The sequence below is a fragment of the Felis catus genome, chromosome A3 (assembly GCF_018350175.1).
Source record: "Felis catus isolate Fca126 chromosome A3, F.catus_Fca126_mat1.0, whole genome shotgun sequence".
NCBI lineage: Eukaryota > Metazoa > Chordata > Mammalia > Carnivora > Felidae > Felis > Felis catus.
Genome location: NC_058370.1, coordinates 11,152,148 through 11,179,124, shown reverse-complemented (window position 1 = coordinate 11,179,124; position 26,977 = coordinate 11,152,148). Strand labels below are relative to the sequence as shown.

Genomic DNA, 26,977 nt, shown 5'->3' with positions numbered 1-26,977 from the left:
GACAGGAAGCACTAAGCTCAGCCCTCACTGACCCAAGGCCGGCGCTGCAGATCTCCTCACGTCTGGCAGCGTCTTTGTGCCCCCGCCGCCCCATGCCTGTTTAGATGGAGGCAGAGGAAACAACCCAGGACCCACATCTCAGCAGCTGGAAGGGGGAGGGAGAAGTCCTCATTCCTCCAAACCCGTGATTCTCCTCTTACATCTCAAATCCAGGGTGGCTCTCGCTGTAGAGCTAAGTGTTGGCATGCACAGAGCAGTTTGAACCTTGACCCTTGCCTCCAAAGCTCTGAGACCCTTTGTGTAGCTCTGTTCGGGAAGGGAAGGAGGTAAGAAAAAAAAAAATATCGAATTACTTAAGAGAATTTTCCAGAAGCTGTCCTTTGCCGAGAAAGAAGGGGACTGTGTTGTTGCTGTTTCCTGCCACTGTAGTGTGAGAATTTCAAAACCTGGTTTTTCACCGTGCTTTTTTTTTTTTTTAGGTTTATTTATTTTTGAGAGACAGAGTGTGAGCAGGGGAGGGGAAGAGAGAGAGAGGGAGACACAGAATGCGAAGCAGGCTCCAGGCTCCGAGCTGTCGGCACAGAGCCCGGCACGGGGCTTGAACCCACGAACTGTGAGATCATGACCTGAGTCGAAGTCTCGGACACTTAACCGACTGAGCCACCCAGGCGCCCCTCGCTGTGCTTCTTTGAAGATGGGTGCTAAATGATTTTGCTAGCGGGGAAACAGACGTGAAGCAGGAGAGCGACTTCAAATTTTGATAGATGTGTTTACTGAGGATTTCCTGTGTGCAAAGGCAGTTGGCTGAAAACCCATAACACTGACAATAACAACAACAACAACAACAACAACAAATGCATCAGACATATCCTCTGTCCTCCAGGAACTTGCTGTCTGGAGGCGGACTTCTACCTTCGCAGAAGGGAGAAGGTATCAGAAGGTGAGCTTACAGGGCACATGTGCTTGAGGGGCAGAAGAAGGGCCCTTGAAGGCTGGCAGAAGGCGGGGGTGGCGGTCAGGGGCAGGTGCCCCAGCTAGGGCATTGCAGACGGGAAATGCTGGACACAGACGGGGGGCCTGGCAGATATGTGACACGTTCAGGGGTCCCTGGGCTCAGGAACCTGGATACCTTCAGGGACCAACAGGTCAGTACAAGACTGGGGCCCAGTGTGGAAGACTGGCAAACCGGGACAGGTCCTTCACTGGCCAAGTACGGCCATGCCACAGTGCCGGCTCATGGTTCCCTAATCTTTCCTTTCTTTCCAAGAGAAGCCACTGAGTCTGAGTGTCCACATGAACCATAGAAGGCTATCACATTAAAAGATATAGAGGGGCGCCTGGGGGGCTCAGTCAGTTGAGCGTCCAACTTCGGCTCGGGTCACGATCTCACGGTTCGTGGGTTCGAGCCCCGCTGACAGCTCGGAGCCTGGAGCCTGCTTCAGATTCTGTGTCTCCTTCTCTCTCTGTCTCTCCTCCACTCATGCTCTCTCTCTCTCTCTCTCTCTCTCTCTCTCTCTCTCTGTCTCTCAAAAATAAACATTTAAAAAATGTTAAAAAAAAAGATATAGATACTGAAACATAATGTTATCCAAAACAAATACGTCTGTAGATGTCTCCGTCCATTCAGGCCGCTAGAACAAAATCCCATAGACTGTGACATATGAGCAGCTCTTACTTCTCACGGTTCTGGAGGCTGGAAAATCCAAAATCGGCATCTGGTGAGAGCCCGCTTCCGGGTTGTGGACCGTCAACTTGTCAGGGTGTCCTCACGCGGTGGAAGGGGCAAGGGAGCCCTCTGGGGTAGAAGGACGCTAATTCCATTTACAAGGGTTCCACTCTTATAACCTGATCACCTCCCGGAGGCCCCCCCACCCCCCAAACTGGGGGGGGGGCGAGGTTCAGCATAGGAATCTGGGGAGGGACGCACGCAGCAGGCTGTATGGCCGGGGCCAGGACTCAGGTAAGCCCAGGGCACACCTTGTGAGGAGACCCTCGCTTGCTGCTGTCCCTGGATAGTTTGTCCCACATGCCTCTCTGGCCTCACCCGAGGCCTGGCCCTGCTCCGTGGGCTCCCATCTGTAATTTAGGGTTCAGAGAGAAAAGCCGCGAAAACAGATTGGCGAGGTAGGGCCAGGGGTATGGTCTTTGAACTTCACGCGGTGGGCACTGGGGAGCCCGTGTAGGTTTACGAGCAAGAAGGGAGATGACTAGAGTGTGCTCCAGGAGGGCAGTGAAGAAGGCGGGCTGGCACAGGGGTAGGGCAGGGCAGGGCTTTCCTAACGGGCCAGGTTAGAGGGGGGAGGCTGGAGCAGGAACCAAGAGGGGTTGTCTCGCTGGAGGCAGAGTATTTGGTGTGAGTGGCCGGTGAGGAGTCAGATAATCCTGGAATCAGATTGTCCAAGTGTAAATCCTGGCTCTTGCCTATACTAGTTATTGTCCTGGGCCAGCGGATGAGTCTGTCTCTCTTGGTCACAGTCTCTTCATCTGTACAATGGGCGTGGCGGCAGGGGCCGCCTACCTCACGGGATGTGGCAGAGATTCAATGAGGCCACCTATGTGAGCAGCGCCTGGCACATGGTAAGTGCCGAGGACGCAGCAGCAGTGAGGACAGTGGTGGGTGCCAAGGGACCCCAGGGTCACCAGTGCCCACAGAGTTAAGCACGCACTGGAACTAAACCTCCCCAAACCAAGGCCACACCCCATACCAATTAAATCACAACCTCCGTTGGGGGGGGGGGCTGGGCGTCAGTATGTTCCGCAAGCTTCTCAGGTGTTTCCAATGTGCAGCCAAGCTTGGGAACCATTGCTAATCTAGAACCTTGTATGCCTGAGGCCTGGGCTGGCGTTGACCTTGAAAAGACACAGACAGGCAACCATTTTGTAGCTGGAGGTCAAGCCAGATGGGGGTGGGGGTGGGGGGTGGAAGGGCGTGTGACCTTGAGGCCCAGCCAGGCACTCCTTTTGGGGCTCCGGGGGGCCTTGCCAGCCTGCCAGCCACTGGCGCCCCCACCCTCAGGCTGGGCTGGAGCCGGCCGCCTGCACCCGCAGAGGACTCCACGCAGGAGACCAGAGCGGCAGCTGAGCCCGGCTTGGGCGCCAGAGGGAGCTCGTGGGGACGCGCCACAGCTCCATCCCTGCGGCTGGTTCAAACTGGTTTGGGCAGGGTGCGGCCCTGGCAGGCTGCATGCCAGGCCTCAGGCTTGCTGCCTCTGCCCCAGGGTCTCCCCAAGAGCTAAGGACCGGGGACAGGGCATTGGGACATAGCCAAGCGCCACTGAGAGGCTAGGAGATTTTTACACCTTCAATCCCCTTTGTTGAAAACCATTGATTTGGCCTCCCATGGGGGGATCCCTGGGTAAATGCCTGCGGCAAGGGGGAGCCCCTAAATGGGGGTCATTCTCCGACTTTGGTGTGCATCAGAATCCACTTCACAGCTGTCACAATGCAGATGTTTAGCCCCCCAAAGATTCTGATTCAGCAAGTTGGGGGAGGGCTCCGGGCATCTGTATTTGTAGCACAATGTTTCTAAGGCATAATCACACATTTAGGGAGGAAAAAAAAAAAAGACTGAAAACAAAGTGACTGTTGGCTACCCAACTCAGCCCAGGGTATAGATCCTTCCCCAGACACCCCATCTCCCCGGAAAGCCGGGGTGGGGGGTGGGGGAGGTGCTGGGTAATCTGCACTTTTAGATCATATCCCCGCCTTTTTTGTTTATTCCTTTTACTTTTGATGAGTCATTTTGGGCATTCAATAGGTTTAAGTGTTACAACAAACATCAGCAGAAGAAATAAAACACTACAAATACCATGAAACCCTGTTTATAACCCTCCTGGGTTGGCCATCTCAATCCCCCTGTAACTACTTTCCTGAATGTGGCCTGCCTGGTCCCCATGCACAGTTTTATACTCTTGCTCCGTATGTCTGTATCCATACACAATACAGAGTGTGGTTTTGCATGTTTTTAAAACTTTATGGTAATGGCAGTGTGCCCTAAGTGTGCCTTCTGCAACTTGTCTTTTTTTCTTTTTTTTTTTCTTCTTCTTAGCATTATGTTTGTGAATCTCATTCATCAGGGGAATTCTGCTGTGCCCAGGTCTCTTCCGCTAGTCTGAAGCCAGTTCTCGGCTTTTCAGAGGGAGGGCCCCCAGCCAGCCCGCCTGCAGCAGTGAGGGTCTGAGCTTGGTTCCTGCGTGTCTGTGTGATGAACTGAAGGGCTCTGAGCGCCGGGGAAATCAGAACAGTAATGAATAGCCAAGTTCAGGTTCTGCGGGTTCCTATCCAATCCTGTAACTAACCACCTGTGGCCCGAATCTTTGCCAAGATTTTTCTAGAATGCGACTCTGACCTGCAGGTCTGAATGTTTGGGCAGGGGTGTGGAGCAATGAGTGGGGGGCAGGTGTGGAAGTGACGGATTACCCCAAAGACAGATCGAGGACATGTTATGCCCCCTACCCAGGTGGTCACGTAAACTATACATTTAGATTCCACGGGGCCGGGAGGGGGACGAGGGACGTTGCGTATATTTATTTACAGCCCTAAGCCCAGCTTGATTTTGTTAAACGAATGTGACATTAAAAAAAAAAAAAGACGTCATAGGAAAAATTATATTTCTAGACTTCCCTGGACCTCTTCCCCATTTTTAGGATTTTCCTTATTAGCATTGTTTTGGGAGGATGCACCCCGCCCTCTTCGGCCTCTAGAGGGTCTCAACAAGCCTCCCAGGGGTGTGTATATTGGGGGGGGGGCGGGCAAACACTGAGCTTAAGAACTCCCTGGGGAGTTAATTCTACAAGCTGCCCCAGCGAGGAAAAGGACCGCTACAACCGGCTTCTCTAATTTCCAGATCTCTCCGCCGGGCGCAAACAAGATGCTGGAATTAGGACGGCCCTGGGGGCGGGGACTTTGGTCTTTAAAGGAAAGGACCCCGTTCTCTATCCTGGATGCTGGAAACACCCCGGGAGCTTTAAAAAACTACTGATGCCCAAGCCCCACCCCCAGGGATTCCGGCTGGATCCGCCGGGGTGAGGCCTGGCTTCCGGGCTTTTGAAAGCTCCCCAGGGCATTCTAAAGTGCCGTGGGGGCTGGGAGACACGGCTCCGCCCGGATTCCAATGAAAAGGGGTGGTCTACACGGGCGGTTCTCAAACTCCGCTGTCTGTAGGAATCCCCAGGCGAACTTCAAAAAGTGCTGGTGCTCAGGTCCCAACCTGAGGGACCGTGTGCTGGGCCGGACTTTGGAAGTTTGAAGAGTCCCAGGTGATGACAATATGCAAGCGAGGTTGAGAATCTCTGCTTTACCAGGTGGTGCGAGGGCCGGGCGCAGTGAGCGCCGCGCGCCACTGGGTGGCGCTGCCCCCTCGGTCCGGTGCTCGGGGAGGCGCGGGCCGCGTCCGGGTGCGCACCTGCCCCGCCTCCTCCAGGCGGGCCGCGGGGCATGCAGCCGGTCGGGGGCGGGGCTCCGAGGCCGGGACCCGGCCACCGGCTCTCGGGCAGCCTCCGCCAGCTGGACCCCGCCGCTCTCCTGATGCTGCTCCTGGACGCCGACCGGCCGGAGCCCGTGCGCAGCGGGGCGCGCGAGCTCGCGCTCTTCCTGACCCCCGAGCCCGCGGCCGAGGTAGGGAGCGGGGGCTGGAGGTCGGGGAGGTGGGTCGGGGGAGGGGCGGCGGTCAACGCCCCGGCACCCCGGGGGAGGAGAGGGTGGGTGCGGCCTCCGGCGCGCGGGGACCCGAACCCGAACCCTCGGCGTCCCCGCAGCATCCTCGCGCGCCCAACGCAAGGGCCCGAGGCTCCCCGCCTTGCGGAGAGATGACTGCCTGGCGCCACCCAGAGATGCGCGGCAGGTCTGGTCTCTCCCTCTTTCAGCCACAAGGCCCCCCGGGGGCCCAGAGTCGCCTCGCATCCGGACCCGGGCCCCCAGCATCGGCCGGGCTCTGGGGAGGCCGCCCCCCGCCCCCGGTCCTGCCCCCGGCCGAGCGCTCGGCCCGCTGCGCTCAGAGCCGGGTGCCAGTGGCCCGGGAGGAGGCGGGCAGCCTGCGTCTGTGCGGGGAAGTACCAGGCCTCCTCGGTCCTGCTGTTGCTAAGAGGGAAAATACCTCGTCTCTATCTGTACTTTCTATTTTAAAAGCACAGAATAAAAAGTAGATCTGAAACTAGGCCCTTCATCTTCCAGCCGAAGCCAGTCTGTTAACAGTGCCGTGAAAGTTATTTACCCAAGTGCACCAGGAATTATTTAAGGGTTGAATTCAACTCATACTCTTTTTAAATCTCAGAAGCAGGACAGAAATACATCAAATACAGAGGGAGCACCCCTCTTCCTGCTCTCTGCGCCCGACTCCGGGTCCCCGAGATAACCATCACTAGACATGTGGTGTTGTACCTCACCCCAACCAAACGCTTAGAAAATGCATTTACAAGTGTGGGTGTGCATGTATCAATAATACAATAATACTATGTATTCGTTTTTACAAAACTCTGCTTGACGTAGTAATACCGTTCTCCAAGTGGCTTTCCCCCCCCCCCCCCACACTCAAAATAGCATGGACAAGTGGGGAGTGACTGCTGGTGATAAAGTACAGGGCTTTTTGGGGTGACGAAAATGTTCTGGAATTAGTGGTGGTGGCTGCCCAACTTTGTGAATATACTGAAAACCACAGACCTGTGTGCTCGTAGAGGGTGACTTTTATGGTGTGTGACTTACATCTCAATTTTACAAAATCGCATGGACGTATTTTCATGTCTGAATGTATCCGTAAGAGCCGTCCAATAGAAATATAATCTGAGCCACAAATATGAGCCACTCCTGTAATTTTAAATATTCTGGGAGCCACAAAAAAAAAAAAAAAAAAAAAGGAAAAAGAAACAGGTGAAAGTAGTCTCAATATATTTAAAGTAACAGTTCCTCCAAAATATCAATCACTCCAACATGTAAACAATGACCATGTAAAAATCTTAGTGAGATTTTTACATTTTTTTTTTTTTTTTTTTTTGGTACTAGGTTTTCAAAATCAGGCTTTTATATTGAACTTACAACATATCTCAGTTGGGACCGGCCACGTTGTGAGTGTTCAATAGTCATATGAGGCCGGCGGCCTCCATGTTGGAGACTATGCTCCATCGTTCTTTGGCTTCCCCGTACCCCACAACTAAATGATAATTCCTCCTATTTCCTGGGCCCATGCTATGTGCTAGCAGTGTGCCGGACCCTGTTCACAGACTGTGTCGTTGCTCCTGGCAGTGACCCAGGGCTAGGAGGTTGTTTGGTTAATTAAAAAAAAATTTTTTTTAATGTTTATTTTTGAGAGAGAGAGAGAGAGAGAGACCAAGCACAAGTGGGAGAGGGGCAGAGAGAGAGGGAGACACAGAATGTGAAGCAGGCTCCAGGCTCCGAGCTGTCAGCACAGAGCCCGACGCGGGGCTCGAACTCCCGAGCTGTGAGGTCACGGCCTGAGCCGAAGTCGGACGCTCAGCCGTTGGAGGCACCCAGGCGCCCCTTGTTTGGTTGATTTTATAGCTGGGAAAACTGAGGCCCACACGGGATAAGTGACGTCCCGTGGAGGTACCGTAACTTATGAACCGTGCCCCCAGGAATGGGCATTTGGGTTGTCTCCGGGTTCTCACTGGTGTGAGAAGCCTGAGCGTCGTCCTCGTTCCTTCTCTCCCTCGCTCTCAGCAGAGAGATGTCGTGCCCAGCGGCTAGACCGCAGCTTCATTTTGTCTCTATTAGGGACAGCCTTCGAGAGAAACTGCACGCGTTAACTTCATTTTCCCACTCAGGGCTCTCTTTAACTCAGACACGGGCTGGCTCACGCTCATTTGTAAGGGATGTAATGAACAGCCCAACTCCCTGCAGCTCCGCACGGCAATAAACCCACTAAGGGTGCTTGCTGAACTTTATTTACCAGAAGCAGCAGAAACTGCCCGAGCACAGTCACTTGCAGCTCCCCGCGCTGAGGCTGTTTGCAGATGGGCCAGTGAGCAACCTGGAAAAGGGAGGTCTGGTTTGGGAACAGGACTGGACGGCGGGGCCCAGGGGCGGGGGAGAGCAGTGAAACACGCAGGGGCCCTGCCTTCAGGACACTGGCAGACAACAGACACATAACACACAACCCCTCTAGATGGGGTGGTGAGGTAGAGGGTATCTGCGTGAGTCGGGGAGACGAGGGGTGGGGAAGGTCTCTCTGAGGAAGCTGGGACCTGTGAATGTGCAGGGAAGAGGAAGCACAGGGACGGGACTCTGTTGGGGGTGCAGTCAGGGAGGGCTTCCTGGAGGCAGCGACATTTTAGGCTGAGCCCTGAAGTGCGAATAGGAGTTGGCCAGGCAAAGCCGAGAAAAGCATCCCAGGCAGAGGGAACAAAACTTGCAAAGGCCCTGGGGTGGAACGAAGCAGGGGGCGCCTCGGTCAGAAGAGCAGGTGGAGGGGGAGCGGAGGGAGGTGCAGCCGGCGAGGAGGGCGGAAGCCGAGCCCGGCACCGTGCTCCGTCTGCCGGGATCAAGGAGCTGCTACAGGGCGGAGGCGTGTTGACGCTGGTTGGCAGGTGAGTGTTTTACTGTTTCCGGCGCCTTCGGGTCTTCTGTTCAGCCAGGTTTTTTGTGTCTTACTTTCTTTTTCTGGTTTGAACTTCCTCTTTGGGGGAGGTGTCAGGGTGGCCTCCAGAAGCTGCTCCAAGATGGCAGGGAGAGGTGTTTGCCTCTTGGGTGCCCTCTGGCTCATGAGGGGAGGGAGCTCAGGGCCCTCTCGAAAGGCTGGGTGCCGATAGCCACCCACGGGTGACTTCCTGGCCAGGCTCTTTCAGAATCCTGTTTGGAACCTGTGCTGGGACACAGGATGGGCTTGGCCCACAGATGAGGTTCATGGCCTAGACGGAAGGAAGTCAAGCCAGCACTTTCTCATGCCCAGGGGCTTTGCTTGAGTGAGCAGAGGATGACAGGGGACAAAACATTTGGGTCTTTTAACCACAGGTGGATTAGATCAGGGTTTGCAAACTCGAGGCCCAAGGGTCGAATCCAACACTGATGTGATTGGATCAGTCCACATGGGGTTGTTTAAATAGAGAATTTTCATGAAAAATTTTGAGTTTCTTGTTTATTTAAAACATCAATCTGTTCTTTTTTTTTTTTTTAACGTTTTTTTAATTTATTTTTGAGACAGAGACAGAGCATGAGCGGGGGTGGGGCAGAGAGAGAGGGAGACACAGAATGGGAAGCAGGCTCCAGGCTCTGAGCACTCAGCCCAGAGCCCGACGTGGGGCTCGAACTCACGGACCGCGAGATCGTGACCTGAGCTGAAGTCAGACGCTCAACCGACTGAGCCACCCAGGCGCCCCTGTTCTTTTTTTTTAAAGTAAGCTCTACACCCAACATGGGGCTTGAACTCAACGACCGCAAGGTCAAGAATCATATGTTCTACCGACTGAGCCAGTCAGGCACCCCTTAGTCGATAGAGCATGTGACTCTTGACCTTGGGGTCATGAGTTCAAGCCCCACATTGGGCATAGAGCTTACTTTAAAAAATAAAACAAGGGGCACCTGGGTGGCCCAGTTGGTTAAGTGTCTGACTTCAGCTCAGGTCATGATCTCACAGCTCATGAGTTCGAGCCCCGCGTCGGGCTCTGGGCTGACGGCTCAGAGCCTGGAGCCTGCTTCCGGTTCTGTGTCTCTCTCTCTCTCTGCCCCTCCCCCACTTGCACACGTTTTCTCTCTCTCTCTCTCTCTCTCTCTCTCTCTCTCTCTCTCTCTCTCAAAAATAAACATTTAAAAATAAAATAAAATATTAGCTGATCTGGTAAATCTAGGTCCATGTTTCCGAGTTTGGGCCCCACTTGTCATAGTTTCCACTCCTCCCTATTTCAAACAAAATTTTTGTAAATGATTATTTATGTATTTTGAGAGTGGGGGGAGAATACCAAGCAGGCTCTGTGCTGTTAGCACAGAGCCCGATGCAGGACTCAATCCTGTGACCTTGGGCTCGACCCCACAGTCTTGGGATCGTGAGCTGAGCTGAAATCAAGAGTCGGACATTCAACTGACTGAGCCACCCAGGTGCCCGCCCCTCCCCACTCCTCCCTGTATTCCTGTACTGAAGCCAGCATCCGTTACCATTTACCCTTGTGCCTGGACTTTTGATTTTGCTGCCGTCGTATGGGGAGGAAACAGAACAGCTTCTCCCAGCCATGTGTTTCGACTAAAGAAAACCATAAACTAGCCAAAGATGCCTTGAGTTTCTTGAAAAACGTACAAGAGGCTGCTTCTTTGTGAGAGCAGTGGATACTCTGTTATGTCCAACCTGCACGCACCGCGTGTCCCGTCCTCGTGAGCTGCTGGCTTGCTTTCGGCTTTCAGGTTTGGGATGTTCAGATGCCCTGTCTCCAGAGGTAGTTCTGTATTCGTTGACTCCTCGGATCCTTATGGCGAAGCTGCTGTGTGCCAGGCACTGTGCTGGGTCCCGCGGAGAGGCCTGTGGGGCACAGGGGGTGCCTGCCCTCAAGGACTGTGGGCGCGGTCAGGGAGATGAGCAGACCAGTAACCACCAAGCGGAGCAACTACATGGTGATCAGTGCCGTGAAGGGGACAGAGGGGGGACTGTGACAGAGACGCATGGGGAGGGGTGGAAGGAACTGCCAGGCCAAGTTCCAGCGGCACGGGCATGGCCCGAGGGGGAAACATGAGAAACAGAGAGGTGCTCACGTGGGTGGACCTCAGCGGCCAAGGGCAGGAGTGGGCAGGACTAGACCGGGACCCAGGGCCACGGGGAGGTCTCTGGATTTGATTCCGGGGTCCTGGCCACGAGCGGGGGTGAGTTGGCCATGAGCAGAGGAAAGACATGATCCAATTTTCAGACTCATGGCTGCAGGGCTGGAAGGTGCTGGAAGGGCTGCAGGGAGACCACGGACGTGGCTGTCCAAGTGGACATGGACTGAGCTGGCCACATTCCCTGAATCAGAACCTTCCGGGGTGTGAGGAGCCCAGGCCACAGTGGGAGCGTGTTTCGTGGAGAGAAGTTCCTGCCTTTCTCCCCGCGGAGCTGCCCAGCGGTGGAAGGAGCCATCCCTGGGTCAGCCCAGAGCCTTGGCCAAAGGTTCCCTCCGCACCAGCCGAGAAGCTTGAAGACAGAGAGGTTCCCAAAGATTGGGAATGACCTCAGTGCTGTCGCACAGGCTGGTGGGTGGCGATGCTTGTGCCCAGTGGACAGGTCCCGGCTGCGGAGCGAGTCAGCTCTGCACGGGAGACTCACGCGGGAGTGAGGCCAGGTGCACGGAGGTGTGCGTGTGCGTGTAACAGCTTAAAAGGCGAAGACACACGTATTTCACACCTCTGTAAATAGGCATTGGAGCCCCTGTAAATGAAGTTGGAGCAACCACCAGGGGTTGGGTGGGGCGCAGCGAAGGCTGAGAGCTCTGTTGGAGCGTGGGGTCCCCAGACTTTGCCGAAGGTCGGGGTCATCGGGGGATCTTCCAGAAAAGATTCTGATGCCTGCGGCCTCCGCCACCCCTGCCCGCCCCCCCCAGGTATTCTAATGTCACTGGTGTGGGTGCCCCCTGCCCACGGGGATTCTAAAAGCTCTCCAGCAGGGTTTTAAGCCCGGAGTGACCTGGATGGATTGGTGTGTTGGAAAATCACTGTGGTTGCTGATTGTAGGGGCACCTGCGAGCAAGGCCCGGGCCTGGGGGCCTGGCCTGGTCAACACTCCCCTGGTGATTCCGATGGCCAACCCGGCTGGGCCCACACAGCTCCTCTCTTTTGTGAATGAATGCCCTGTGTCCAACCGCAGCCCCCTGAGGGACCCTGTCTGTCCTGCCTGCTGCTTTGTCCAAAGGCACCGAGTGACTTCGTACGTATCAGTTAAAGAAACATCCTTTATAGAGGTGCGGACTCCCCTTGTCCTCCTGCTCAGGTTGGGGGTGGGGGGGGAACTGGGCCCTGAAGCCACGAGGTGTGGGGTCGGATCTCGGCCCTGTGCTCGGGGCCCCTTCCTGCCTTGTCTGCTCATCTCCCGCGGTGCTGGACGGTCGGATGAGGTAAGCTGCAGGAAACGCTTGGTGCGGGGTCTGGCCCGTAGTTAGCAGGCTGGGAACGTCAGCTACGATTGCTCACTTCCTCATTCTGCAGATGTTTATGGAGCAGGTACTGGGGGCAGACGTCGTGCCAGGCGCTGGGAGGGAGAACACGTGGGGGACACTTCTGTCCGTGGGGACAGAGCGGGTTGCACACTCACTTCTCTACAGTGTCCGGCGGTGGGGATTTCAGCCTTTCGCCTCCACTTGTGCTGAAAGTCACAGGTTCTCACTCCCCAGCGCGGCCTCCTGTAGGCCGAGAAATCCGGGGTTAACTTCCTGACCTGTGTACGTGAGGCCAGCCCTCGATGGTACTTTTTGGTTTGCAAAACACAGTTGCTGAGCCCGGGGTCCAAAGGAACCACCGGTCCCCCTAACGCTGTCTTGCGTTCTGAAATTATCCCTTGGTGCAGGTGTGGTGGAAATTTGGCCTGTGGGGTCTTTTAAAATGAATTGGAGGGGCGCCTGGGTGGCTCAGTTGGTTAGGTGTCTGACTTCGGCTCAGGTCATGATCTCGCAGTCTGTGAGTTCAAGCCCCGTGTCGGGTTCTGTGCTGACAGCTCGGAGCCTGGAGCCTGCTTCGGATTCTGTGTCTCCCTCTCTCTCCGTCCCTCCCCCATCATGCTCTGTCTCTCTCTCTCTGTGTCAAAAATAAATAAACATTAAAAAAAAAATAAAAAAAAAAATGAATTGGAGTTGGTTTTTCTTTTTCTTTTTTTTTTTTTTTTGTAAGTTTTTTTATTTCTTTTGAGAGAGAGAGAGTATCCCAAGCAGGCTCTGCACTGTTAGCGAAATGTGCCCAGTTTTGCTTTTAAAATAAGTTTTGTGGGGCGCGTGGATGGCTCAGTCAGTTAAGCATCCAACTCTTGGTCTCGGCTCAGGTTGGGATCTCATGGTTCATGGGTTCGAGCCCCACATCGGGCTCCGCATTAATGGTGATGGCACAGAGCCTGCTTGGGATTCTGTCTCTCCTTCCTCTGCCCCTCCCCTGCTTGTGTGCAACACACACACACACTCTTTCTTTCTCTCTCAAAATAAATAAATTAAAAAAAATAAGTTTTGTTTTAAAAATAAAAAGTGTCGGGGTGCCTGGGTAGCTTACTCGGTTAAGGGTCTGACTTCAGCTCAGGTCATGATCTCACAGTTCATGGGTTCAAGCCCCACGTCGGGCTCTGTGCTGACAGCTCAGAGCCTGGAGTCTGCTTCAGATTCTGTCTCCCTCTCTCTCTCTGCCCCTCCCCTGCTTACGCTCTGTCTCTCTCAAAAATAAACTATAAAAAAATTAAAAAATAAAGGTATATGAACATGTCACAAAATCCACAGGTCCCAGTGGCCGTGGGGTGGCACAGAACCCCCTCCTACCCAGCTCTGTTCCTGTCTCTGTCCCCTTCCAACATGACGGGTCCTTTCCCATCCCCACCTGTTACCTCCCATTTGTGCATCCTGCTTTTTTCACTCAGTGTGTCTTGGAGATCTTTCCGTATCAGTACGTAGAGAGCTGCCCGATTATTTTTAGCTGCTAAACAGAGTCGCATTGTCTGGATTACAATTCAGGCAGCCATTCTTCTATAGATGGGCATTTGGGTTACGTGGATCCTTTTATTCTCACAAAGTCTGTTGCAGGAGGAATCTCTGTACTCCTTTTGCATTTGTGCCAACATGTCTGTAGGATAAATACCTGGCGGGGGGGGGTCCTTCCTGGTTTGCAGTTCCCGCCAGCACCGCCTGGAGAACCCCTTCGTCTGCTCCTCCCCGGGCCTCCCCCCCACCTGCAGCAAGCCCCCGCTCCCTTCCCCCTCGCCCGCCCATTCTGTGCACAGGGTTGAGGCTGCTCTTTCTGCCTCCGGTCAGGCTGGTGGAGGGGCGGACAGCCACCTTGGAAAGACCTTTAGTCCGCTGTCATCTGAAGGGGCCCCTGTGACCGCTTCTGGAGAAGAGGTGACATTCCTACTTGCGTGCCCAGGGTGAAGGCAGGCCCCACAGTCCTCGGGCCACTTCATGTTCACCCCCACCGTGTACTCGGGGACCTCAGAGGAAGTCGGTGGGGCGGGGGCAGGCAGCGGCGCTTGGTGTCGGCAAAAGGCGAAAAACCCGCCTGGAGCTCGGCGGGGCTGCCTGTGGATGTCCTCTGGCCGGCAGGTAGTTGCCACGTTCTAAAAAGTGGGAGTCTTCTCAAAAAATCCAACGTCTGGCTTCTCTAAAAGTGTTGCTGTAGAAGGTATAGGTCTTCAGTGGCCCTGTCCGTGGCCTGGCTGAGTGGACCTTGTGGTTCCTAGGATTTCCGTGTGTGTGTGTGTGTGTGTGTGTGTGTGTGTGTGTAAACAGCATTGTGATAGAATTCATATGCTATATACAAGTCATACAATTAAAGTGTACAATTTAATGGCTTAACATTTTTTTCAATGTTTATTTATTAGAGAGGGAGAGACAGACTGTGAGTGGGGGAGGAGCATGGAGAGAGGGAGACACAGAATCCCAAGCAGGCTCCAGGCTCCGAGCTGTCAGCACAGAGCCCGACGCGGGGCTCGAACCCACGAACCGCGAGATCATGACCCAAGCCGAAGTTGGACACTCGACTGACTGAGCTGCCCAGGCGCCCCTATATGTGCTTGTTTTAAAGATACAAATAGGCCAGAGGTGTGAAGGTCACATTCAGCCTGCAGACGGGTTTGTTTGGCCATCGTAGTGTGTTTTAATTTGGGGCGTTAGTCTTGAATTTTCAAACTGGTTTGCGCCAACTCCCGGAGCACTGTCTGTCTTGAACAAAACCGGGTTGGCACGTTTCCACCTGGCTCACTCTGCTGGGGTCAAGTAGCAGCCGCCCTTGTCCGATGGAGAAGGGGCCTCCTGTTGGCCACAGTCCCCACCTCTCCCTGTTGTCTCTCTGGCGGGAAGCTGAGTATTAACTTTCATTCGTTATCCTGCTTGTGCCGCTGTGGTTCTTAGAGAAAAGTAGAAGGTCTCTTTGAAAAGTGAGAAACGGAAAGTCAACGGCGTGCAGAAAACATATTCCCGTGTGGTGTGTTCGTTTCCTGCCTCGCTTGTGTCCATTCCATTTGAGTGTGGGGACCCTGGTTGGGTCCCAGCTGCCACCGTCTTTTGTATGGGTCTGGCCCCTCACCGAGAGGAACCCAGGGAAATTGCTTAGCGGACTCTCCTCCGCTTCCATCTCGAGACAGAGTCTGAGGCTCGTTTTCTCCCGATTTTCAAATGGGAAACCAGGGCACAGAGACGGTCGGAGTGTAGTTAAGACCACACAGCATGACATCTCAGGGTGGGACCCAAGAGTGGTCTGGGCTGCTCTTCTCAGGCTACAGCTCCTCCAGGAGCTTCCTCCTTCCCTTGCTCATTTTCCCTCCCTCCCCCCCTCCCTCCCCCCTCCCCCCTCCCCCCTCCCCCCCTCCCCCTTTCCTTTCCTGCAACAAATACGCCCTGGGTACCGTATTGGTCACCAAGTGCCAGGTAACAAACTACCCCAAATCTTAGTGGCTGAAAACAACTACCGTATGATGGTGCGGGATGCGTGGTTTTGCGGGTCTGCGGGGCTCGTCTGAGCGCCTCTGCTCCCACGGCACCGGCCGGGCTGAGTCACGGGGCTGCATTCGGCTGGAGGGTTTGCTGCGCTGCAACGTGGCCTCGCTCACGTCGGGCGGTTGGTGCTGGCCGGAGCGCCTCGGTTCTCCTCCACGTGGCCCCTTCGTGTCCTGCGGCCTCTCCAGCCGCGTTGCCTGGACTTCTTCACACGGCTCTTGTCCTCCAAGAGGGTGACTCAGATGCCGCCGGGTCTCTTAAGGCTAGAGCCGGATGTCACAAAGAGCGGTTTCCACCCATTCTGTTGGCCAAAGCAAGTCACAGGGCCAGGCCAGATTTGGGGGCGGAGTCCGATTGCCCAAAGGTATGCAGATGGGAGGGAATGGGGGGGGGCATCTTCAGAAGCATAAGCACCTGCTATGTGCCAGGCATCGCCCTGGGCCCTGGGGATGCGGCGGTGAGTGAGAGGCACTAAAACCCCCGGAGCTTTCATTCTGGTGGCAGAAGAGGACAGGACAGGTGAGACATGTAAGATGTTAGACAGGGATGGAGGCTGAAGCCAGAAAGAAGTTGGTGCGGGACAGGGAGTGGGGGAGCCTGCAGGGCCAGGGAAGGCCTCGATGAGGAGAGACGTTTGAGCCAAGGCTGGGAGGAGGTGCGCGGAGAGCTTTGTCCGTGATGGGAGCGGCGGGCGCAAAGGCCCCGGAGCGACGACGCGGTTGGTGTGGCTGGTGGGGAGCGGGCTGTAGGCGGCGGGGTCGGAGAACAGATGGAGGGTCCAGGTGGCGTAGAGCTAACGAGGCCTCCGTTAGGTGTTTGCTGAGGGAGGTGGGGGGCAGGAGAGGAGTCCTGTTTTTTAATTAAGCTGTAATTCACGTAATGTAAAAAAATTACCATTTTGAAGCGAACATTCGGTGGCTCTTCATAAGTTCACTGTGTTGTGCAAACATCGCCGTGACCTCATTCCAGAGCACTCCCCCTGCCCCCGCCAAGAAAGGAACCCCATGACCATTAGCACTCTCCTTCTCCCTGCCCCCCACCCCCCACCCCAGCCCGTGATCTCCTTTCGGTCTCTGTGCGTTTGTTTCTTCCGAACACTGCCCAGGAAAGGAATCACGTAGTACCTGGCCTTTGTGTCTGGTGTCGTAGTACCTGGCCTCTGTGTCTCTTTCAATGTTTTCGAGGACCGTCCGTGTTGTAGCAGGTGTCGGGCTGGCATTCCTTTTCAGTACCGCGTAATACTCCGTAGTGTGGATATGGCCCGTGTTGATGGTCCATTCATCACTTGATGGGCCTTGAGTCATTTCCACCTTTTGGCTGTCGTGAATACCTCCCAAGTTTTTGTAAGAACACCATGATTTCCGTTCTCTTGGCTCTCTTGCGGGGTCGTAGGGCAACTCCGCGTGTAACGTTTTGAAAGAGCGCCGGACTCGGGGCGCCTGGGTGGCGCAGTCGGTTGAGCGTCCGACTTCAGCCAGGTCACGATCTCGCGGTCCGTGAGTTCGAGCCCCGCGTCAGGCTCTGGGCTGATGGCTCGGAGCCTGGAGCCTGCTTCCGATTCTGTGTCTCCCTCTCTCTCTGCCCCTCCCCCGTTCATGCTCTGTCTCTCTCTGTCTCAAAAATAAATAAACGTTGAAAAAAAAATTAAAAAAAAAAAAGAAAGAGCGCCGGACTGGTTTCCGGAGCCGCTGCCCCGTGTCCCATCCCCACCGGCGGCGGGGGAGGGCTCGGGTTCTGACGGGGTCTTTCGGGGGAGGAGACCGAGGGGGGCCAAAGAGGAAGCAGGGACCGGGGGGAGAGGACAGCGCCCTGTGCGAGGGCGGTGGCACGAGGGGTGGACAGAAGCGGTCGGATTTGGGCCACATTCCGGAGGCGGAGCAGAGAGGATTTGCACACACGGTGGACGGGGTGGGCCGAGAAAGGACGACCTCGAGGATGCTCTCAGGTGTTCGGCCTGAGCAACGGGCCAGTGGCGCCTCCGCTGAGTTGGAGAAGACCACAGCGGGCGGTCTGTTTGTGGGGTTTTGCGCCCGTCACTCACAGGTGGGAAGCCAGCCCCACTTTGGGTTTGGGGCCTTGCCCCGCTGGGAGGCTCGGATTGGCATCTTGGGAGACTTAGGTAAGGAAGAAGCAGAGGCCATGATTCCCGCGTGTTATCCATGCCCACCTGCTGTCCCCACCGGCGGTGCCCTGAATGTCCCTCTGAGTGAGCCATTTGCTCTTCTTCCCCTGGGAGGGGGACGATTTATGCCCAGGGAGTTGCACAGCATGACGAGGGCATTCATTTTGCTTACGGGCTGGTTAAAAAGGTGTGTGGGCTGCAGCCCGCAGGACTCTCGCTTCCGAGGCCACTTAGGGGATTATCTTGAGAGAAAATTGTCCCGTGAATGATTTGCGGGCGTGGTGGGTTGGCTTATCCTGAGCTCCTTCCTGTTGGCTGGTAACGTCTCGGGGCTCGTTCCTCCTTAGCTGGCCAGTCGGCAAATGCTTTCTCTACCCTCTCCTGCGATGGGGCACTTGCCCTTGGTACCGGGAGGTGGGGGAGAGGGGGTCGAGACCACAGCTGACAGACGGCCGTAAAGGGGACACGCTGCCCCCTCTCCAAAGAGCCTCTTGGTACTTACAGACTTCAGCTCTGGACTCAGAGTGCTCAGGGTCAGATCTGGCTTCAGTACGTATTAGCTATGTGACCTTGAGCAAGTGACATAAGCTCTCTGGTCCTCTGTTTCTCAGTCCATGGAAGAGGGGCAAGCGGCAGCACCTACCGTATGAAGTTCTCGTGAGCCTCCAATGAAATAAGCCATATATGGCGATTAGCCACCGCTTTTGTTATCTAGGGAGAGAGACCCATAAAGCAGCCACTTATTATGCACCTACTGTGTGTCAGCACTCTGTCAAACGATTGAACCACCTTTGTTACGTGAGGTTAACCTCTTAACAACCCTGCCGAGTGGTGTGGCTTACAGGTGGGCCAACCGAAATGCAGAAGGTAAGCCCTTCAATTAAGGTCTCGTGGTTGGCAAACGAGAAGGTGGCATCTGAACCCAGGGCTGACTGGCCTCCCTCCTGAACGCTCGGCCATAGGTTGAGATGTACATCCTCTCTTCGGGCCCCTCTGGAGAAGGAGGCGGCCCATCCCGCCGGGCCCTGGGCTCTCATGTCCCTCTGCAGGTTTTGATTCGGCCTGGAGTCTGGGGTTTGTACACCTGCACTCTGGAGGGAGCCTCCGCCCCCTTCTGTGCCCCTCTCCCTCGCCTCTGCAGCAGAAGGAAAGCGACCAGCCTGCCTCTCTCCTGTCCCTGTGGCCTCTCTTGGCTCCTTCTTCCCCTCTTAGTGCCTTAAGGGCAATTTTTTACCGCGATCGTCCTTTTGGGGGGCAGAGAGAACGTCCTGTGAGTCTCTTAGTCCTCTCTCTGCTGTGGTCCCCTTCTCTGTCGAGCCTCCCCCGTTCAGGCCCAGAAATAGTCCCAGCTGTGAGATGAAGGTTCCAGAGTTTAAAATTGCAACTTGGTACTATTTTTACTCCAGCCGGAAAGATGTTTTTCTGCACATTCGTTTATGCTGTTGTGGTAGCGACAGCTCCTGCCGCAGGCAGCAGGCTGTGGCACTGTATAAACATCTCTCAGGGGACGAGTGGGTGTTAAGGGGAGCCTTCAGGTCGGGGGTGGGGGGCAGGTACCAGGCCTGCCCAGAAATGTCTGGGGTCGCTTCCCTGGCACAGAACGATCTGGCCTGGTAAGCCATGCTCTAGATGAACTTTATTCCTAGATGCCTGGTAATTAAAAACAAATACAACAGGGGCACTTGGGTGACTCATGTGGTTAAGTGTCTGACTTCGGCTCAGGTCATGATCTCACGGTTCATGGGTTGAAGCCCGGCCTCGGGCTCTGTGCTGGCAGCTCGGAGCCTGGAGCCTGCTTCGGATTCCATGTCTCCCTCTCTCTTTGCCCCTCTCCCGCTCGTGCTCTCTCAAAAGTGAATAAACATTAAAATAATAAATACATACATGCATACATACATACATACCAATTGGAATGCCCGGGTGGCTCAGGTGGTTAAGCGTCCAACTTTGGCTCAGGTCGCGATCTCACAGTTTGTGGGTTCGAGCCCCGCATCGGGCTCTGTGCGGATAGCTCAGAGCCTGGAGCCTGCTTCAGATTCTGTGTCCCCTTCTCTCTCTGCCCCTCCCCCACTCATGCTCTGTCTCTCAAAAATGAATAAACTTTATAAATAAATAAATAAATAAATAAATAAATAAATAAATCAAACAAACCCCGGCTATTTTTAAGTCATGAAAATAGTAAATACTTGAGGGGAAAAAGGGTTCAAACTAATTTTTACACGAGGGATTTAAATGGGCTTGTAAGTCGGCAGACCCTTTCACGGTCATGTTTGGCTGAGCCTGTGGGGTGTTAAAAAAATTCTTTTTTGAATTTGAGCTACCATTTAAAAATCGGGACATTTTCCATAAAGTTACAATTTCTGGCTTCTCTTGCAAAATGGAAGGCTCTGGGAGCGCTGAGCGTGTCTACTGATGGCCGCTGGCAGCTGGCTGTTCTAGACTTGGGCAAATGCTCCCCAGATTACCGCAAGCCCCAGCGGGCTGCCTTACGTCACTCGTTAAGTTACTGCCCAGCCCTAGTACCTCGAGTTGGGGACCCTTCAAGTCTCCCTTGTCAGACCCCATTCCCCATTTGTGCTCCCCAGGGCTAAGTAAACCCTCTTAATAGTGTTGCCAGGTAAAGTCCAGGGCACCCAGTTAAATTTGAATTTCAGATTGAATCATCGTTTAGTGTAAGTACATCCCCTGACTCTGGGCACTTCGGTCTGTGTCATTCCAGGCCTTTCTGTTAAGCCATGCACGTTGTTTGCGTGTCGTCACAAGAATAGGTTTACGTTCTACGTCTTCTGCATCTTGTGTGAACCGTCCATCGTGTTTCCCAGGGGGCATTTCTCAGAGTTTGTCAAGAGCAGGCTTTGGGGCTGTGAACTCAAACCTACCGGGGAATCCTGGCCCCCCCGCTTGCTAGCTGTGTGCCCTCAAGCAGGGTTACCTGTCCTCTCTGAGGCTCAGTTTCCTTATCTGAACAGCGGGATGGTAAGGGTAGCTTTGTCCTAGTCCTGCTCATATTTATTTATCTCCTCTCCTTTGAACGCTGCCTGGAGTGGATGGGCCGTGGTGGCTTTTCGCCAGGCCTCTGTCCACAGGTGTCACGATTGCTGCCCGATCACCACTACTTTAAATGAGGCTATGAGACGTTTTGCAAAGGGAAAGGAGGTCTGAAGGGAACTGGGCAGATAATCCTTAGTTTGCTTAAAAAAAAAAAAAATAAAAAAAAGTGAAGGGCGTTTGTCTCCCTGGAAACCACTTGCTAATCTCCAGGATATTGTCTCTTTTCAGGCGAAGGAGGTGGAGGAGACCATCGAGGGGATGCTCCTCAGGCTGGAAGAGTTTTGCAGCCTGACCGACATGGTGAGTGTCTGCCCGGGAGGAGTGGATTTAGGCCCAGGCCAGACTCCAGGTCCTTCCTGGAGTTTTCTGGGGAAGCCATTTTGGTGGCGATTTGGCAACCAGAAGGAATGGGGGCAGCAGCCGACGGTGAGAGCAGGACCAGGCGCGCGCACTCTCTCACACGGTCTCTCAACACCAAGGCTTCCTGAGGCGGCCATCTTGATAGTGCCCATCCCCCCCCAGATGGCTCTTATTCCACAGAGGAGCCAGGAGTGGGCCACCAGGTGGCACTCTCGGGCACCGATGCGGGGAGCCGTTCAGCGGGGATGCTAAGACTATATTTAACTTTCCTCGGCTCTGCGCGGTCCGCCAGGCAAACATGGAGACAGCCAGGAAATGGCTTCAGGCCTGCAAGGCCTGGGAGGAGCCTCTGGCCCAGGCTGTAGCCCGAGGCAGGGTTGGGCATCGGGTTCCTTCTCAGATCCTTTCGCTGTCTCTGCTGTTGCCTCTTACTCTGTTCTGTTGGATCAAATCCTCTTGGCTGGGTGGGGGAGATGGTGCCTTAGCCCCAGAAGACAAGGTCTCCACTACAAATTTTGCAAAAATCTCCTCCAGATCCTTGTGTCCCCAGCATTGTTGCCAGCCAGGTGTGGGCCCCTGAGGAGCAATGATAGAACTTTCTGGAAGCTCCCAGCACCCTCGGTTTAAGGCCTGAAGGCCCAAAGCGTAGAGCTCCATATTGTGATCAGGACCCGTGTCTCGGCTGGACCCAGTGGGGTAGATTTGTGCGCCTGTGAAGCACGTGTCCGGAGAAGTGTTTCTGAGAGCCCAGGGGAGGAACGGTCACGGCAGCCCTCTACGTTTATCGAACACCTACTTGGTGCCAGGCACAGTGCAAAGTGCGTTTCCCGTATCAGCCCATTTCTCCTTGAAGCAGGCCAACGTGACGGGCACCCCGTCATCCCCATTCATTCAATAGGCCTCCCTTGTGCCACCCTTGGGGACACAACAGTGAACAAGACCGAAGAGTTCCCAAGAGGACCTGTGTGTGTTTCGCTCTTGAGAACCAATTTTCTAGTTTGGGTGTGGGTCCGGGTGGGAGCTGTGTAATGAGACAGACTTTGAACAGCCCGGACAGCCCTTTCTTCATCACCGGCCATTGGACACCTGCCCCTGACTGGGTGCCGTGGTGAACCCGAGGATGAGAAGGAAGTGGACCGTGTCTCCCTTCCCTCTGTGAGAGGAGCCCACTGTGTGTGACCAGCGCTGTCATCCAGTGTGGCAGCCCTCGCCTGAAGGTGTGTTCAAGGTGCAAAAGGAGACTGCAAAGGTTTTGAAGAGGGAGGGTCTAGAAGGAACTGGGCACATGATCCTAAGGCTTGATTTGTTTAAAAAAAAAAGAAAGAAAGAAAAAGAAAGAAAAGCAGAGGCGTTAGATTCTGCCTGGGAAATTGGGAAGGCTTTGCAGAGCAGGTGGTGATTAATTTGGGGCTTTGAAGGAGGAACAGAAAGAGTTCCGCCGCTGGGGAGGGTGAGTGTCCAGGCAGAGGCACCGGCCCGTGGGTATGGTGTGCTGGGCACAGTGTGGACCGGGGGGGCCCAAAGTCAAAGGGGTAGATTTGGAAGATGGGTGGACTGGTGACTCAGGGACGTTTTGTTCTCAAGTCTCAGCCACGCTCCTCCTTGAAAGGAGACCCACGATCCACCTAAGGGGCGATCTTGGGGCAGGAGTCAGCCTGGATCGGGAGAGGGGTCGGGCCACCTTGCCTTTGAAACCACCGAGGCTTCCTGTGGTGGGGGAGCCTGTGTGTGTCGCCCAGAGGCCAAGGCATCAGGCAGTGTGCTGACAAGACCCTCCCCTAACTGGAAGCCCGGAGATGCATTTATGCAAAGGTTTTAATACCAAGATCACACACATGACCCATGGACCCGGTCCCGCCTGCAGATATGTTGACTGTTTCTGGAAGGAAAAGAAAAAGGAATTCACTGCTGACATTTATAGAATGTCATGCAAAAAAAAAAAAAAAAAAAAAAAATCAGTGTTTCTGGCTTCTTTTGGAAGAGCAAAGATCTGGCTCCCTTGGGTGCTTGGTCCCACCTGACCAGCGTCGGCCGGAGTTGTGTAGTGGCCGCCCCACTCTGGACAGCGTGTGAGCTCTCAGCCTGTCACTGGCCACTGCTCCTGTGGGGCCCCCTGACTCCGTGGCCACCTGCCAGGTACGTCTATCCCATGTGCAAATGTTTTGTGGCCGAGAGTATGTTTCTCTGTATTTGGCGTCCTACTGAAAAAGGGCAAATGACGCCAGACCCAGAGGGTCCTGTGTTTCAAGAAAGGGAAGAGAGTGCGTCTCCCACGGGAGTGAAGACCATTTCTTGTGTTTATATGCAAACGAGCGTGCCTGCGTTAAGAGAATGTGCCTGGTACGATGCTTTTGTGGCCCCCGCAACAGTGCGCGGAGTTACGGAGACCCTCTTGGCCCCGACACTTGATGCTTAGTTTCCCTGGTGTGCCTGCACGCGTGGCAGAGAGAGGTGTCCAGCTCGGGGCCTCCTTTTCTCTCTTGGTGCCAGCTAGGGATGAGTGGGGACCTCTGGGGGGCAGGTGATGTCACCCCATGGACGTTGTCCCCAGCCCGCTGCTTTGGCCTTTGGCAACAGTGGTCGAGTTAGAGGCCTGAGAGTGGCCAGGCTCCCTGGTGCACAGTCCAGAGAGAAGCCGCGCCTTTTCCGGGAAAATCAGGCACTTAGGAACGAGAGTCCGGCTTCCTGTCTGATGCATTAAGTCCATTGCCAGCCTGCCCTTGCCCTTGATCACCCTGTGTGACTGGAATTCACCACCCTGTGCCTGCCACCCGTTTGGACCTTAGACGTAACGCTCGCTGCTGCCACTTCAAGCTCCGGCTCCTGCTGCTGCGGGGTCTCGGGCACAGCAATGCCCTCTCCCTCCCTTTCTCTTCTCTCCTGTAAACGGAGGTCGTGGTTCTGTCCGTTGCCGCATCAGGCTACCCCAAAAGGCAGTGGGCTAAAACGACCACCCGTTTATTACGTGGGCCAGGGCAGGGCACAGAGGGGATGTGGTTCCTGCTGGGGCGGGGATGTCCGACGTGGCCCTTTCTCCCGCTTGTCTGCCGTCTGGGCTGCGAGTGCCGATGGCCGGGGACCGGCTGGTGTCCCCTCTCCCCATGCAGCCTCTCCTCGGGGCTAGTTCGGGCTCCCTTGGCATGGCGTCAGGCCTCCCAGGGCAGGCATTCCGACACATGGGAAGTGGGAGCCTCCGGGTGTCCGGACGTTGGGTGTGCCAGTGTCACTTCTGTCCTATTTTACCGGTCAGACCAGTCCCACAGGGCACCCAGATCCAAGGGGAGAGGACACGGACCCCGCGTGCTCACGGAAGGAATGCAGAGGACTTGCGGCCCTCTTCAATCTACCGCAAATGGTACCTGTCTCCCAAGAGTTACCGTGCGGACCGGATGAGGTGGGGATACGCGCTGCCCCTCCCCTGCGGTGACCGCAGCGAAAGTGTGGGCGAGGGTGTGGGGCCACGGAAACGCTCGCCGCCTTGCTGGCAGAGATGCAAGAAGGCACAGCCACTTTGGAAACAGTTCGGCAGGTTTTCAGAAAGTCCAACATGCACTGACCCTGCATCCTGGCGACTGTCATCCGAGATGATCACCCAAGAGATGTGGAAAGCAGAGACCGCAAAGCCTCGCACCCCCATGTTCGCAGCAGCTTTATTCGCGATGCTCCCAGACCAGAAAGAACCTCGGCGTCCATCGGAGGTAGAAACGAGGCAATCAGCTGTTGTTTCTTCACACCCTGGCCCTCACGGCGTCGCGCGGGAGCAGACTGCACACGACATCAGGGAGGTCTCTCCCCAGCGTGAGGCCCGGGGAAAGAAGTCGGGCACAGAATGCGAGCTGGGGTGGTCCGAAGTTCAAAAATATGCAGAACGAGTCTGTGGTGATGGGAAGTCAGGCAGTGGTTAGCTTTGGGGGCGTAGTCACGACTGGAAAGAGGCAGGAGGGAGCCTTCCGGGGTGATGGGATGTTCCCACACGGTGGCCTGGGTGGTGTTTACCCAGATGGAAACGTGCTCACAAAATACGTCCAACTGCCCACTGAAGGCCCGAGCACTTTGCTGTACGTCGTTGCCATTCAATTAAAAATAGTTAAAAATAATTGCTGAGCAGGGTGCCGGCTCTGTATGCGGCTCTGCATAAATGGTGGCTCCTGGGGTCAACATCGTCATTACGGAAGCACCGGGAGGTGGTGACAGTGATGAGGATTTGTAAGGCCTTCCGCCCTGTGCCCTCTGGAGTTCAGGCGGCTCATCCGGGCCCTGGGAACCCCCACCCCTGGCAGGGAGCGGACTCTTTCTTCGCTCCCATAGAGGGAGAAGATTCCCTGTTGGCCCTGGGCCAGCACTTGCATTTGGCATTGGTGTGTGTTCTTGGGTCAAGTGCATTTGGCTCTCCTTCCTGGGGGCCCTGAATCATCCTGGACAGCCGTCTTTGCTCGGTGATAACCCCCACATCCGCTGCCCAGCCTTCTGGGCTCCGGAGGCCCGCTCTGGGGAGGTGGTGGCAGACCGGGCCGGGGAAGGGTCGGCCAGGCCGCTCAGCCGGGTTGGGGGTTCGTCCTGGCAGAGGCTCGGCTAGGATCGATTCGTCGCTGACCCCTCTGTGTGCTCCTCGGTCGCGAAGGAAACGTGCCATCTCGGGATTCCATGATGATGCGAAGTAGGTGTGAGAAGCAGAATGTGTTGCTTTCCTTGGACTCCCCTGGAAGAAGAGAAGGGCACAGCGTGGCCACAGACGCCCTGCCGGAGGGACTCTAGGGAGTGGTGAGAGATCACAGTTAACCAGAGGGGACAGCTGTCACAGCTCCACACGGGACATGGTCTCAGGGTGGCCCGGTCTTCCGATTTTCACAAGGAGCTAGAAATCTGGGAAACCTCCTTGTTTTCAGATCTTGGCATCTCGCTCGGGTGGGCTCCGGTGTTTTTAGACCTGATGCGGGCTGGCTCGGCAGAACGCGCCTGCAGACCTCTGCTATTAGAGGTGACCCCGGGCCAACCTGGATGGTAACCTTCCACCTCCCACTTTGTAGCCTTCCGACCTTGGGCTGGCTCATTTCGTCTTTCCGTCTTGTGCAGCATCACTACCCATGAAAGGTTAAAGATAACATCGTTTCTGATTCACAGGGTCTGTTCTCAGCACCAGGCGAGAGCCTACAGAGTGCTGGCGTCGTGCCCCTCCTCGCCCTCATTTTCGCCTTACAGTTCCCAGCACGTGGGGGAACCAAGAGGAAGCGTTGGGGGCCTTTTGGACCCCAAGGATTACTCTCTACTTCCCCCCCACGCACGCACAGACCGCCGTGCGGGCAGGGGTAGACAGCCCCCCATTATCCACAGTTTCAGCAAGTGGAGAGGGGACTGCCCAGCCGCAGACCCCCTCTTCCTGGGATTCCTGCGAAGCTAGAGGGAGGCAGGGACGCACGTCATCGCTCTCCCCTCCGCAGTGTTCCCCTCACCCCCTCAGGGTGGGTCACGGGGACCAGGCCCTCCTGCCCGCCCTTGTTCTCGCCCGATTCGTTTCTTGAGAAATGAGCAGAAAGAAAAGGTCTGCGTTTGATCTGCTGTGTTCTGACCTTGCCGGGAGTTATTTCTCCAGAGTTCAGCCTTGTGGAGGGATGGGTGTGTCTCCAGAAGTTTGGCCTTGGGGGAGCCCAAGGGAAGATGTCGAGGGCTTTTTCCTATCAAGGGTAACAAACGCAGGTGCCCGCGGGAGCCAGGCAGGATCTGGACAGGAGTGAAGGGGGCAGGGGCGAGGCATTAGGGAGGGGTGGTGACTGAGGACACCAGAGAGCCCATGCCCCACCCGGAGCCAGCAGCCACGGCTCAGCCCGGCCTTCGGTGCCTGGGGGACGAAGCCCCAGTGTTG

General features: G+C 55.3%; 1 protein-coding gene across 6 annotated transcripts in view; it reads left to right on the top strand.

The window, feature by feature from the left end:
• Positions 1–5,354: 5,354 nt before the first annotated feature.
• BCAS4 (breast carcinoma amplified sequence 4) overlaps positions 5,355–26,977 on the top strand; it is a 61,152-nt gene continuing 39,529 nt past the window's right edge. For 3 of the 6 annotated variants that reach the window (XM_023251108.2, XM_045053494.1, XM_045053492.1), the window contains exons 1-2: positions 5,355–5,616; positions 20,986–21,057. In XM_023251108.2, the coding sequence (XP_023106876.1) occupies positions 5,437–5,616; positions 20,986–21,057 (252 nt within the window). In that variant the 5' untranslated portion in view covers positions 5,355–5,436. The remainder of the gene's footprint in view (positions 5,617–20,985; positions 21,058–26,977) is intronic. The other 3 variants (XM_045053495.1, XM_045053496.1, XM_023251107.2) reach the window with 3 other exon arrangements.